At 43.8% G+C, this 14767-nt stretch overlaps 1 protein-coding gene across 1 annotated transcript in view; it reads left to right on the forward strand.

Moving 5' to 3' along the window:
• Positions 1–14767, forward strand: part of TTBK1 (tau tubulin kinase 1) — a 90722-nt gene that overhangs the window by 40698 nt on the left and 35257 nt on the right. Inside the window, exons 13-15 of the mRNA XM_074237012.1 lie at positions 3937–4168; positions 4639–4817; positions 8542–9115. Coding sequence (XP_074093113.1) covers positions 3937–4168; positions 4639–4817; positions 8542–9115 — 985 coding nt within the window. The remainder of the gene's footprint in view (positions 1–3936; positions 4169–4638; positions 4818–8541; positions 9116–14767) is intronic.

A 14767-nucleotide genomic window follows, 5' to 3' on the forward strand; every position in this document is an offset into this window, starting at 1 on the left:
CACATTTTTACTCTGTCTGACACAGTAGGCACTTATTAGCCTTAAATTGCTCCTTATTATCAAATGATCACAGTTTCTGTTTCTATAGCACTTTGAAATCTATATCATTGAAATCTATCTCATTTAAACTTTACAACTACCCTGTGGGATTGGCACTTTTATTATCCCCATTTTACAGATGAGGAAAGAAAGGTTCAGAGAAAGTGACTTGTCCAGAGTCACAAAGGTGTTAGTGGAGGCTAGATTTTGTCTTCTTATGTATAAATCTAATACACCATGCTGAATCTCCTGGTCCAGGCTCCTTGGAGATCTTTACTCTTCCTTTTGGATATATAAAGACGAGTGTTCTTTTTTTTTCCTTTTCCTTCCTTCCTCCCCCCCCCCTTTTTTTTTGAGGCAATCAGAGTTAAGTAACTTATCCAGGGTCACACAGCTAGTGTCTGAGGCCATATTTGGATTCTGGTCTTCCTGACTCCAAAGCTAGTTGTCTTTCTATTATACTTTGCTGGGCCATGTCTAGGTGTCCACAGTGCTTTGTTGACCCTGGATTCTCCTGTCCTAAGCACATCCAGTCAGCCCATAAGCTTTTATTAAGTGCTAAGCACTGTGTGAAGTACTGAGGGCAGAAAAGCAAAAAGAAAACCAAATCAGGAGCTCACAGTCTAATAGGAAGACAACATACAGATACCTGTAGAAACAAGATATGGATAGCATATATTATAGATGATCTCAGCAACCATAGGAGTGAGCACATGAGCCACTGGGCTATAAGGCTGAGGTCTGTGGTTCCTGAATCCTGCTGTATGAGTGTGGACTATGGGAAGCTTTTAACATGGATGTTTAAATGACCAGCATTTGCTGTTCCTCTCCCCTCCCCCCCAACTCTGAAGGAAGTGTTTGGTTAAGGTAGTTGTTTCCTGGTAGACTCACTTATGTTATCTGTCCATCCTGAGACTCAGAGACAATGAGGCAATATCAGGTGAACTTAAGTTTTTTGAAGAGATGAGTAGAGTAACACTATCCCTCAATTTGTCTTCCTTAGTATCCATGTTCATTCCTTTTTCCTCTCTCTTTATTTCTAATAAGCAAAAAAAAAATCAAACTCAGCTATTATTGATCTTAGGGATACCAGTTTTTCAGCCTCCCAATCGCCTGATTGCTTATAGGAAGGGACTAGGACAAGTAAAGAAAGCTGTAGGAAAGGGATGATAAAATCAGGCCTTGAAAACTAATGCCTAAACTAATGCCACCCCACCCCTCTGCCAAACTGGTATGATCCTGGACATTTCCTCCTCCATTACCACCATCCACCTTTGCTGTCTTCTGCTCATGTCACTGCTCCAGAGAAATGAGGGGAGGGTCAGCCAACTGCTGACTCTGAATCCTTTACCCTGTGGTGACCAAATTCTCAGTCACAGCTCCCCCCTGAAACTTGCCTGAACACTTGTAACAAATAAAATAAAATTATTTTCAGATTTGAAGAAAAAAACAAAGATAATCTCAGAGAGACAGTTCTTAAGATTAACGATTAGGACTGAGAAAAAAAACTTCTTGTGAAAGGTGGAACTTTACTTGTGGGACATGAAGGGAACCAGCAGGTTAAGGAGGTGGAGATGAGGAGGGAGAGGGTACCAGGCATGAGTGACAGCTAGCTAAAGAAAATGCCTGCAGTCTGAGAAACAGCCATGGTGGAAAGGATTGCGGTATACTAGAAAGGTAGAAGGGGCCAGGTTATGAAAGGCTTTAAAAGTCAGAGAAAGTATTTTATATTTGATCATGGAGGGTTAAGGTTTCAAAAGACATTTTTAGCATTTGAAATAATGGACAGCTTACTAAGCTTTTTACTACATTGCTTCTAATTTGAGGGAAGTTCAATTAAATTCAACAAATTCTTATCAAGCACCTACTCTATGCAAAGCATCATACTAGGGGCTGGGAATACATGGATAAAAAATATTTAAAAAACAGCAGTCTCCATCGAGTATGATATAGATACAAATAAGTAAAATATAAGGTAAAACAACAGAAACTTTAAAAGGGAGCTGTCCAAAGTAATCTAGGAAGGTGTATGGAGGGAGAGGTTAAGATAATACCTGCAGATGACAGAATTGTGGAGTTTCCCTCCCACTGAGCTAGCATCTGGCTTAGACAAAACATGACTCTACTATCTTGATTAGGTGAACCAACTGTGGTGCATTTCCTCCCCAGCTGTGCATAAAGGTAACTTCTGGCTTTTCACATTTCAAAGCTGGCATCTTGGCAGACCATAAATCATAATCCATGGATCGTAGAATTTGAAGTCAAAAGAGATCTTAGAAACAATATAGTCTATCCCCCTTTTAAACATATATCCATCCAGCATTTCCTAGGTTTACAATAATACAGTTGAATTATGTTTGTAGGCTTTTCCACACATGATTTTCAACCATCAGAAGGGAAGGGCCATGTTTTTACTTCATTTAGAATTAGATCCTTGACAGAATAGGAGCAAAGGATGGGGTAATAATGAGCCATTGATTTGCACACAGATCTCACTAGTAGTTCTGCATGAATATTCCCCAAGCTTTCCCTTCTACCCCACCAAAAAATATTTTCTTCTTATTACTTATAACAGTGTTCTCTACCAGAGACTTAAAAAAAAAACTACATGCAATTTAATGAAATTGTTAAATTTGTTACATGTCTTTTCTGATGACTAACATAAGACAAGTCTAAAAGAAAAGAATGGGTTAGTCTAAATAATCTCTGAGGTCCTGGGTTCTGGGAACCAATGAAAAAGGACCTCCCCCTGGTCATGATGGCCTAGCTTTTAACTTCTGCTGCTGAGGATGCTGAAGCTGATGGATCACTTAAGCTTAGATGTTCTGAGTTGCAGTAGAGGAAAAGCTGATTGGGTATTCTTACAAATCCAGCACCAATATGGTGAACCCCCAGGAACTGAAGTCCACCAGACTGCCCAAGTGAACTGGCTCTAAGTGAATTGCTAAGTGAACTGGGTGAACTGGCTCAGGTCATAAACTGGGGAAAGCTTTAGTGCTCACCAGCAATGATTTTGAGCCTGGGAATGGATTGTACACTTCCAACCTTGGCAAGATAAAAAGGCCAAGTTAAAAAAGAAAGAGAGAAAGAAAAGAAAGGAGAGAGAAAAAGAAAGGAAGGAATGAAGGGAAGGAAGAAAGAAGGGAGGTATAGAGGGAAGGAAGGATTGAAAGTAGGAAAAGGAGTGGAGAAAATAAAAAAAAGAAGGGAAAGAGAAGGAATGAAGGAAGGGAAAGAGAGAAGAAAAGAAAGAAAGGATGAGAGAAAGAAGAAAGGAAGGAGGGAGGAAGGGAGAGAGAGAAATAAGGAAGAGAAAGCAGGGAAAGAAAAGGAAGGGAGTGGGAAGGAGGGAGGGAAGGAAGAGGAAAGGAGAGGGAAGGAAGGAAGGAAGGAAGGAAGGAAGGAAAGAAGGAAGGAAGGTCACATTGAACCTCTTGATATAGATTTATGTTTCTTACATGCCACTTTGTTGACCCAGTGGACACCACATTCCTCCACTACCACTTTGGTTCTTTATTAGAGTACTTTTCTTTTCATAGTTCCATCTAGAAGTAGTTGAGTGCCACCCACAGAGCTCACTGGTAGATAGGACACTTGCAGGGTTTCACACAAATATCTCCTAAACATTCCTCTCTACCCAACCCATAGACCTTTCCTTTCCACAATCCACTGCCCCACTTCAATGCTTAGTAAATGCTCTCTTCTTATTAGTCATAAAAAGAATTATTAAATTTTTGTATGATTTGAAGTAGATGATTTCCCCACTCTTGACTTCAGTTTGCCCACCTGTAAAGTAAGGCATCTGAGAACAATTGGGGATAGGGAAGAAGGACCTGTGGTGGAGGGATCACTAATGATTTTTTTCTATCTGTCTCTTCTCTCTTTCTCCAATCATAGGGTGGTGAATGTGACCCCTGTGCCTGGGGACCTGCTAAGGGAGAACACAGAGGACGTATTGCAGGGTGAACATCTGAGTGACCAGGAAAATGCACCACCTCTTCTACCTGGGCGGCCTCTGGAAGGGCTGGGCCCCATCCCTCATGCCACTTCCCATCCTGGGGTCCCCGAAGCTGAGATCTGGGAGGAGACTGATGTCAACCGCAACAAGCTCAGGATTAACATCAGCAAAGTAACCACCAAGGGGAATAGCCCAGGGGAAGACCTATTTCCCCATTCCTCAATTCCTCTATCTTCTTATCTCCCATCTCTCTATTTCCCCATTCCTCAGTCTCCCCATCCCCCCATGCTCTTGTCCTCATCTCTCTGTCCTCTTACTCATAATCCTTCAATTATTATGCACCATTCCACATCTCCTCCTCCTCCCCTTTCCCCTAGTTGTCCTTTTTCCTTATCCTCCAGTCTCCCCTCTCCCAGGAAAGGGGGCCTCTCAATCCTCTCATCTCAACACTCCTCCCATTTTCCTTGCTCTGGAAAAGAACCATCCCATCTCCTCGAGGATCCCCATCTCCTTGAAAAAGGGGAACTCTCCAGGAGACAAAGTCTCTTCCCAACCTCCTACCCCAACCCAAAGCATTCCTTTATCCCCTCCCATCAAGCTCTGGCCACTGTAGCCTACAGACCCCCCACTCTCCCTTGCAGACACAGTGTGTGGTGGAGGAGGATCAGAGCCGTGGAGTGGGGGTCCCCAGCTCCCCAGTACGTGCACCCCCAGACTCCCCAACCACCCCTGTTCGCTCCCTGCGCTATCGAAGGGTCAACAGCCCTGAGTCTGAGCGACTATCCACAGCTGATGGGCGGGCTGAGCTACATGAGAGGAGGTGGGTCTGGAGGCTGGGGGAGGGATCTGGGTTGACTGGGTTCAAAGACTCAGTCCCCTCCATATTTTCCTTCAGCTCTTTCTCATTTAGCTCTTATTTGGGTTTGGGATAGATCATACAAGGGAAGGGGTGTTGGTTTTTATATAGTGTCAACCATACATAAATCCTGAAGGATGCTGAGGGAGACAAAGAAGGTCTCAGATACAGGGGACAGGGTAGCCTAGGCCTTAGACTAGGACTTTAGAATGGGATGAGTTAGTTATGGATGAAGAAACAAATGAATAGATGAATGAATAAATGAATGAAATAAAAAAAGCATTTATATTATGCTAAGTACTGGTGATACAAATACAAGTAAGCATGGTAGGAGGTGGGACTAAGTCCTGAGAAGAAATTTGGGTCCAAAGATATTTCTCTTCACTTAAAAAGGCTTCTGAGAGGAAAAACCAAGGAAAAACTTTTGGCTAGTGGACAAAGGGAAAATGGAGGTCTTCTTGGGTGGAGAGAATATATTTGGCTCCCTTAGAAACCAGAGTGGAGGAGAAGAAGTGTTTCTGAAGCCCCAGAGTCTGGGGAGGCCTGATGTCAAGGGAAACTATAGACATAGATGGTGGAGACACAGGAGAATGTTGATGGAATAAAGAGTGTCTGAGGTTGGATGAAGTGCTAAATTAGGGGTGTGGGATGGAAGGGAAATCTAAAGGTGTGTTTTCTTCTGTGAACTTGTCCCTTTTCAAAGAAAGTACATCCCTCCAGAGGGAAGGGATGGTGAGATGTGTGTGGCAGTTGACCCAAGCCTCTCTTGGGCATCATGGCTATGGGATAATTGGGGTTATAAGAGTAGAACTGCTAATTTCTACTGCAATCTCATCCCATAAGGAGACTACAAGAACAGTCTCTTGCCTCCTTTTTCAGAGGATGTAAAGAAATTATTAGCCAACCCATCTAATTGAAAAACCCCTGTGTGCAGTCTATATTGTGGTAGAAACAAGAAAAAAAAGAAGGAAACTCAGTCCCAGAAGGTTAAGAGTTTACAGTCGCAGAATCTCAGAGTTAGGAAAGGGACTTAAAGAACATCTAGTCTAGCCCTCTCATTTCAAAGATGAGAAAACTGAGGCACAGAGAGGAGTGACTCAGTTGATCATTCACAGAAGAGTCAGAGGTTCAATTCAACATGTATTTTATTTCACTAAACCACCTTTGTCTCTATCTCTCTGTGTCTTTTTCTTTCTCATATTCCCATTAAAAAATTAATTCCCTTAGAGGGCTAAAGAGGATTGAGGAGGTGCTGATGGGTGTTTAATAAGGCTGAGTAGAGACTGTATGCTTCTGGGGGAAAAATTCTTGACTGATCTTCAGGAATCCTGAAATCTAGTCTTGGCTCTGCTACTAATTATCTTTGGATTCATCATTTCCTCTTCTATGATCCTCAATTTCTTCATATGAAAAATGAGAGAATTAGATTAGAAATCCTCTATGGTCCCTTTTTTCATGAAACTCATCAGAGAGGGCTTTTTGGAATTGGTGAGTTTTAAACAAAGTTTGAAAAGACCAAGAATTGTAGGAGAGATCAATACAAGTTTTGGACAGAGAACAGTAATAAAATAGGAAGGGTCAGGGAGAAAGTATGCAGATTAATGATTTTGAAGGGAAACTCTAATAGCTAAGAAAGCTGAGGTTTGGGAGAGCTTTGGTGAGGGAGCTTGAAAGCTAGACAGAACAATTTCAGTTGCCTTTGAAGGGCTTCTGTAGACCCAGTCCTAAAATGTAGACACCCTGTGGAGTTTTCATCTTGAGCATCCTTTTCCTTCTAACTTCCACCCCCTCCCATTCTGTAACTCATTTTCACCAGGGTGGAGTGTCTTCATTTCTCTCCTTTCCCCTCTCAAAACCTGTTTTGAGGTAATGAATGTGAATGAATGAAAAAGCATTTATTAAGTGCTTACGATGTGCTAAGGTAAGGGCTTAATATCATTTATATATTCATGTCTATTTACATTTTCATGTAAATTTAAGTCACTGACAATATTTGAAGCCTTATAAACCAATAAAATCAATAGCTATTTATTGAGTCCCACCATTGAGAGGCAGTATGATGTAATGGGAAAGGTACTGGATTTTTGTTCAGGTCCTCCCTCTCCCCTCCCCCCAATTCCCTGTCCTACTCCTCTCACTATCTATGTGACTTAACCTGTTGGGACTTCAGTTTCTTCTTCTATAAAGTGAAGTTGGCCTAAGTGACTTTTAAGGTCTCTTCTTTTTCCACTGAGTCTGGAATTCCAAGAAGTATAAGAATCTAGGAGATTGTGATTCAGCTGTAGAAATGCGTCATAAACAGAGAAAAGATTTAATAACAAAATGTTTAAAAAGCAATTAGACCGAAAGAATGTAGATTTCATATGATAATGCCCAAACTATTGTATAGACAATGATTATCACACATGACTTTATGAATAGAGAGAAAAAGAAAGGAAGGAATGAAGGGAAGGGAGAAACGAAGGAGGTATAGAGGGAAGGAAGGAATGGAGGAAATGAAAAAAGAAGGGAAAGAGAGGGAGAGAAGGAAGGGAAAGAGGGAGGAAGAAAGGAAAGAAAAAAGGATGAGAGGGAGAATGAAAAAGAAAGGAAGGAGGAAGGAAGAGAGAGAGAAAGAAGGAAGAAGGAAAAGAAAAGGAAGAGAATGGGAAGGAGGAAGGGAAGGAAGAGGAAAGGAGAGGGAAGGAAGTTAGGGAAAAGTTTATGAGAAGCATTTGGATTAGTAGAGGTGGGGTGGATATTCAGGCTATCAGAAAGCATAGAGCCAGACCTAGAGATGAGAGAGAGTAAAAGACATTAGAATTTCAGGATTGAGAGCAGAAAGGAGCCTTAGAGATCATCTAATCCAATCCTCTTCATTTTACCAAAAAAAGAGGAAACTGAGGCCCAGAACCAGGATGGGAGGGAGAGGGGAAGGACTTCCCGAAGATCACAAAGCAGTAAACAGAGAACAGGGATTTGAACCTCTATTTTCTGTCACTAAAACCAACCCTCTTTCCAAGAGGAATTTATTCTATGATGAGAAGACTATTCTTACCTGAGTAGAATTATATAATAATGAGAGATATACCTGGAAAGGTAGATTGGGGTCCGATGATGGTGAAGTCTTCAAAAGCCTGGTTAGTTAAGGAGTCTGAACTTTATGCTGTAGGTAGAAGGGAGCCAGTAAAACCTTTTGAGTTTGGGGGAGGAGGGGAAAAAGGAGGAAAATTAAACTGGTCTAGAATGGATTAGGGATGGGAGCCAGAGTCTGGTGGACAGGGATGGAGGAGTAGGTTTGGGCTTTCTCCTAGTTGGTGGTCTTCAAGCAAAGGTTGGATGGCCATTTGTCTGGTGTGTTGTAGTAGCGTTTCTTTTTCATGTGTGAATTGGACTCCATGACACTGGCTGAGGAACCTTTAAGCTCTGGAAGTTTGATTCCAGATCAGACCCAAATCTGTGATTCTGAGTAGAGATAAGGAGATTAGTTAGGAATCCAGGCAGGAGGACCTGGAATAGAGTGGCAGCATTTTTCATGTCTAGGATGTCTTTCTCCGGCTCCTGAAATCGCACCAGGTGGGTACAACATTGGCCAGCCAGGAGCCTGACCCTACTGGGGAGTTGACCTGGGCAAGCTGGGCTGGGGAGAAGGGTGGGTCTAGAACTGGGCAGGGTCAGGCTGAGCCCCCAGGGCTGTGTGGCTTTGCAGGTCTCGGATGGACCTTCCGGGATCCCCCTCCCGCCAGGCGTGCTCGTCCCAGCCTGCCCAGATGCTGTCGGTGGACACGGGCCAGGCGGACCGGCAGGCCAGCGGGCGCATGGACGTGTCCGCCTCGGTGGAGCAGGAGGCCCTGAGCAACGCCTTCCGCTCCGTGCCGCTGGCCGAGGAGGAGGACTTTGACAGCAAGGAGTGGGTCATCATCGACAAGGAAACGGAACTCAAGGACTTCCACCCAGGCGCGGAGCCCAGCACGTCGGGCACGACGGACGAGGAGCCGGAGGAGCTGCGGCCCCTGCCTGACGAGGGCGACGAGCGCAGGCGGCCGGGGGCCGGGGCCGGGGCCGGGGCCGGGGCCGGGGCCGGGGCCGAGGCCGCCTCCGTACGGCCCCGAGGACGCAGCATGCAGACTGTGGCCGAGGAAGACCCCCGGCAGCATCAGCAGCACCAGGGCTCGGCAGAGCCCGGCCTGCCTCCCACCCCGGGCAGCCCCTCCCACTCCTCCCTGCATTCCGGACCCCGGCCTCGGAGGAGAGAGTCGGACCCCATCGGCCCGCAGAGACAGGTAAGGTCTGCGCTCCCCGCCCCTGCCCCGGGCAGCTCCTCAGCCCAGTCCCAGGGGTCTCCGCTAGGGGAGTGTATTGAGGGAGGGGAGACTAGGAGCCCCGCGGCGATCCCACGGCCCCCACTCTGGTGTAGCAATGGTGAGGAAAGCCTATGGGGCTGGGGAGACAGCCCCTCTGGGGTTCTCATCCCAACTCTGCAGTGAACTTTCTGGGAGACTGTGGACCAAGCACTCTCCCTCTCTCACTTGTTAAATTGCAATCCCCTCGCCTGCCCTGCTTTCTTGAGCTGTTTGACACCAGATTGGGATAGTGAATGTGTGAGTGCTTTGAAAAGAGGAAAGGTGAGAAACACATTCAACAAATATATGAGTTATTGATGGATGTGTGCTATTATGGGGGATGAAAAAAAAATGTTGAGACAAGGTCTGCTCTGTCTTATGTACCTGCCCTCAAGGAACTTACAAAGTCTAGCCTGGAGACAAACTCTGATCACTATATATTGTTTTCTGTTATTTAACTGTTTCAAAGGGATAAAATGCCCAATGAGTGACAGAGGCAGTAAGTGCTTTAAGAATAAGGGGCCTGTAAATCGCCATAGGGTAGGGCTGCCAGTAGGGCCAAAGCTGGGCTTGGAAGGATAGGTGGATTTGTTCAGGAGAAAAGGAGAGAACAAGGGAGAGCAGAGGAATGGAGACATGAATATACAAAGGTTTCTTTGGGGAGGAAGGAGGGAAAAATTGTATGACTTGGAACAGAAGCTGTTAAAGGGAAATAGGGAGGTAGGGGCTGGATTATGGAGTTCCTTTAATGCCAGACCAAGGAGCTTGGAATCTGTCCTATGAGTAGAAGAAAGTGGTATTTATTATTATGCTCTGAGGGAGTACAGGTGTCAGGGTGACCAGGCATGCAGCCAGCAAGGAACTCTGAGCTCCTTTCTTCTCTGGTGCCCACACACTCAGCTGCTCTCCCTGATCTTCCTCCCTGTGACCTCTGGGGTGCCAAGGGGTCAAGATGGGTGGCCAGTTTTCTATTCTGTAAATGAGGATTTTAGGCTAGTTTAGTGCTTGCCTGGTGCCCCTCAGGCAAGAAAGGTTCTAGTAGAAGGGCTGAGACATCTTCTATATAAGAGATGATAGGCTCCTTAGGAGGTGCCAGGGGAATGTCAGAAGGTGCCAGGCAGGGAGCTGGGCTTGTATGCGTCAGCACTCTACTTCCAGACTCTGGGGACAAAGGGTCCTGTGGGGTTACAGCCCTGGTGCACTGTCTTGCTCTTACCTTGCCCCACCCTTAGGTAGAAGAGGTCCTACCTCGGTGGTACATCTCCCAGAAGAGTTAAAGCATATTACAGAGATATGGAAGGAAGGAGGGGGAGGAAGAAAGAGAAGAGGAAAGGAAGGGGGAGAAGGAAGGAAGAAAGGAGAGCAGGGGGAAGGAGGAAAGAAGAGAAGGAGGAAGGAAGGAAGGAAGGAAGGAAGGAAGGAAGGAAGGAAGAAAGAAGAGGAAGAAGGAAAGAAAAAGGAAAGGAAGAAAAAAGAGCAGGGAGAAGGAAGAAAGAAGGGAGGGAAAAGGAGAGAAGGAAGAAGAGGGAGGGAGGAAGCATTAAGTGCCTACTCTGTGCTGAGCACTTTTCAAAGTACTTTACAAATATGATCTCATTTGACAAATATGGGATAGTGTTCCTTATAGATTTAACTCCTGCAAAAGGCTGCTCTGGCATGAACTAAATAGATGGCAGGGTTGGGCACAGGAGCTCTCCAGAGGCCCTATCCCTCTGGGAGTGTGGCAAAGCAAAATAATGAAGATGAGAATTTGTGTCCATTCCTCTTCTGCTTCCTTTTCTGCTTATGTTCTGGTCTCCTTCCTCTGGGTCCTATACTCTATATTCTCACTACACAGCCCCCATTTGTGCTTCCCAGGATGGTACAGTGCTAATAGGAGCCAGCTGAAAGAGACCAATCTCCCTGTCTCCAGACCAAATAGACCAACTAGTCCTAATATATTCATTCTACCTTTGGTCTTTTGAAGATAAAGAAAACCCCATCTCTGCTTTCTAGATTAGAGAGGCATTGTGGTATGTTGAAAGATCCTAGGTCTTTGGAAATTCATGCCATCCATATACACAGCCAGTGCATATACTTACACACATACAAATATACGTACATATCCATGGGCACTCTGTGTGTGCATCTACATATTTAGCCTGTCTATAAAATGAAGGCTAAGGTTCTCTATGGCTCTCTAACATTCTGTGAACCCTAATTTATCTCATATGATGAAAATTTCAGGCTTTTAGAAGTGGGTGATATTACATAAAACCTGAGAGGAGTAGACTGGGAGTACAGATTAAATCTTAGGGCAGATTTTTTTGTCAAGGTATTATCCTGGGCTAGAGGAGTGAAGGGGACTCATTTTCTCACATTTTCTCACATTAGGCACTCTGAATTCAAGGGACACAGACTTGGGGCAGGGGGAATTCAGGAGGAGGATACCCCAAGTCTGAATAACAACCTCCCAGTGACTGAACAAATTATCAGAACGCACTCATTATTAATAACTCTTTCTTAGGGTCAATAAGCACTTTTGAGGGGAAGAAGATGGGAATTACATGAAGGTATAGACAGGTGATATTCAGGGAGAGGACATTCACTTTCTTTCTGTCAGTAAATATAGTTGGAAAAGGGAGGTTATATGAACAAAGAAGATTTGTGGGGCTGGAAAGGGTGATCTGGGTTCAGATATGGAAGTAGGGTGAGATGTCTAGAAGGAAGAAGTGATGATGGACAATGCTACTGAAGGCAACAGATGGACCTGGGACTGGCTTATAAAAATGAGAATAGATGAGTAAATGAGGCAGGAGTTGGAGCCTTCAGGAAGAAGGATAAAACTATATCTTACACACATCTGAAGACCTCTCTTGAGAAAGTGGCTTGAGCTATCAGAGTTTCTGATAGTATTCCCCCTCTGTCTCTCTTTCTCAGCCCCACCACCTCCTGTGTTCCAGCTGCCATCCCAACTGCTTGACCACCCTTGGGGTTTTATTTCTGTTTTCAAGAGCCAACTGTTTTCTTATAGTCCTTCTGACTCATGGTACTGGGTCTTCCCTTCCCCCACCCCCATGCTGGGCTTGGCGCCTCAGGCCATGACCATCTGTCTGTCTCTTTCCAGGCAAAGTGGGGAGAAGGGGAGATTTGGAGTGGTTTGTTTTTGAGCTTATCTGTAAATGTGTAAAATTCTGATAGCAAAGGAATATATAAGAACAAGCTGTTTTTCTCTGTATGATTGTGTTTACTTGCTTGAGTGGATTGGTGAGTGATATGCCTGTGTCATGTGACAGAATGTGACAAGGTCCATGATTATGTATGTGTTTATCTGTGTCATTTTGTATAGAAGTGCCTCAGTTTTCTATTCTGTAAATGAAGGTTTTAGGCTAGTTTAGGAGTTCTTAACCTGGAATATTTAGATTTCAGGAATTCCTTGAACTTGGATAGAAAAAAATTACATTTTAATTTTCACTAACATCTAACTGAAATTTAGCATTTTCTTCAATTCTGAACATAGGCAACAAATCACAATCATATTAGACTTCAACAACTGCCAAAGGCATCCATTATACCAAAAAAAATGGTTAAGAACCCCTGGACTAGCAGATCTTCTAAGGCCCCTTCCAGTCCAGGAATTTGGGGCTTCTTTGTGTGTATTTCACTGTTTGGATAATGTAACTCTGCTAAGTATGATGGTTCAGAGACAAAATGAAATGGTCCTGTTCTCAACTTACATTCTGTCACAGAAATGGATTCAGCTATAATATACAGACATGAGCAGATTTCTTGTATAGACAAATAAGAAAAGATCAGGAAGAGTCTCAAGGAAGAAACTTAATGTTTGAGCATAACTTAGAAGGTGGGAAGAATGCCTATATCTGTATGTGTACATGGGTACAATAGGCATATGAATATGTATATTTGTATATGTCTGTGTCTACTGTACATGGATTATCAGAAAATGGTCAGTATGTGTGAGATCTGTGTGTGGGTCAGTATATATGGCAAATGTGGTAGTATCTGTGTAAATTTATACATATCAACCCGTATTGTCAGGATATAGCCTTCAATCATTCAGTCTGGGTCCATATAGGATCATGGACTACTTGACCGACAGAACCTTTTGAGATGAGTAAGTGATGGATAGTCAGCTTGTGAGATGGCCTCCATAGGTAAACTGTTTCAGTACAGGAGTTTTCTTATCACTTTTTTTGCTCTGGATTGATCACCTGACTTCCTTCCCACCCTCTTCCCCGCCCCAAATTTTCTTCTTCCTTTGAAGGGTGCTGGGTCCTGAGCTGAGCTTTATTTTTTTTTAAGATTTTATTTATTTTGAGTTCTACATTTTTTCCCCTAATCTTACTTCCCTCCCCCATCCCCCACAGAAGGCAATTTGTCAATCTTTACATTGTTTCCATGGTATACATTGATCTAAATTGAATGTGATGAAAGAGAAATCATATCCTTAAGGAAGAAACATAAAATGAAAGAGATAGCAAGATATCAGGTTTCTTTTTCCTAAATTAAAGGTAATAATCCTTGGTCTTTGTTCAAACTCCGCAATTCTTTCTCTGGATACAGATGGTATTCTCCATCCCAGATAGCCCCAAATTGTCCCTGGTACTGTTGCACTGATGATTGAATGAGCAAGTCCATCAAGATTGATCATCACCCCCCCCATGTTAGGGTGTATGGTATTTTTCTGGTTCTGCTCATCTCGATCAGCATCAGTTCATGCTTCCCTGAATTCCTGTCCCTCCTGGTTTCTAATAGAACAATAGTGTTTCAGGACATACATATACCACAATTTGCTAAGCTATTCCCTAATTGAAGGACATTTACTTATTTCCAATTCTTTGCCACCACAAACAGGGCTGCTATGAATATTTTTGTACAAGTGATGTTTTTACCCTTTTTCATCATCTCTTCAGGCTATAAGCCCAGTAGTGGTATTGCTGGATCAAAGGGTATGCACATTTTTGTTGCCCTTTGGGTGTAATTCCAGACTGCTCTCCAGAAAGGTTGTATGAGTTCATAGCTTCACCAACAATGTATTAATGTCCCAAATTTCTCACAACCCTTTCAACAATGATCATTGTCCATTCTGGTCATATTGGCCAGTCTAAGAGGTGTGAGGTGGTATCTGAGCTGGGCTTTTAAGTTTGGGAATTCTTGAAGTGACAACATAGTATCTGATGCCCTGGAAGAACTTTGAGGTGACTGGTTGTATCACTCTTTTGCAGGGGCATCTCAATCTCATTTTCCTCATCTGTAAAATGAAAGGGGTGAACTCACTGACCTCCAAGTTCCATTTTCCATATCTATACTCCTGTAAGCCTTTGATTTCATCACCCTAGATGAGGCCTAGAAGGTATGAGATGGGGAGAGGGAGCTATGCCAAGATCCCAAAACCTGTCCACTCACAGTCCTGTCCCAATCTCACTTTCTTCCTTCCCAGCACCAACCTCTTGACCCACTCTTCATCAGTTATCATGTCTCTCAGTATGTTAGTTTGCACAGTTTGAATAGCTGAATTGGAGGACATGCTCTAGACCCTGAGAGCAGATCCAGAGAAACTGGTTCCTGCTCTCAGGACCCCAGGTGTGAAGA

Source organism: Macrotis lagotis, chromosome 5 (assembly GCF_037893015.1).
Source record: "Macrotis lagotis isolate mMagLag1 chromosome 5, bilby.v1.9.chrom.fasta, whole genome shotgun sequence".
NCBI classification, from domain to species: domain Eukaryota; kingdom Metazoa; phylum Chordata; class Mammalia; order Peramelemorphia; family Peramelidae; genus Macrotis; species Macrotis lagotis.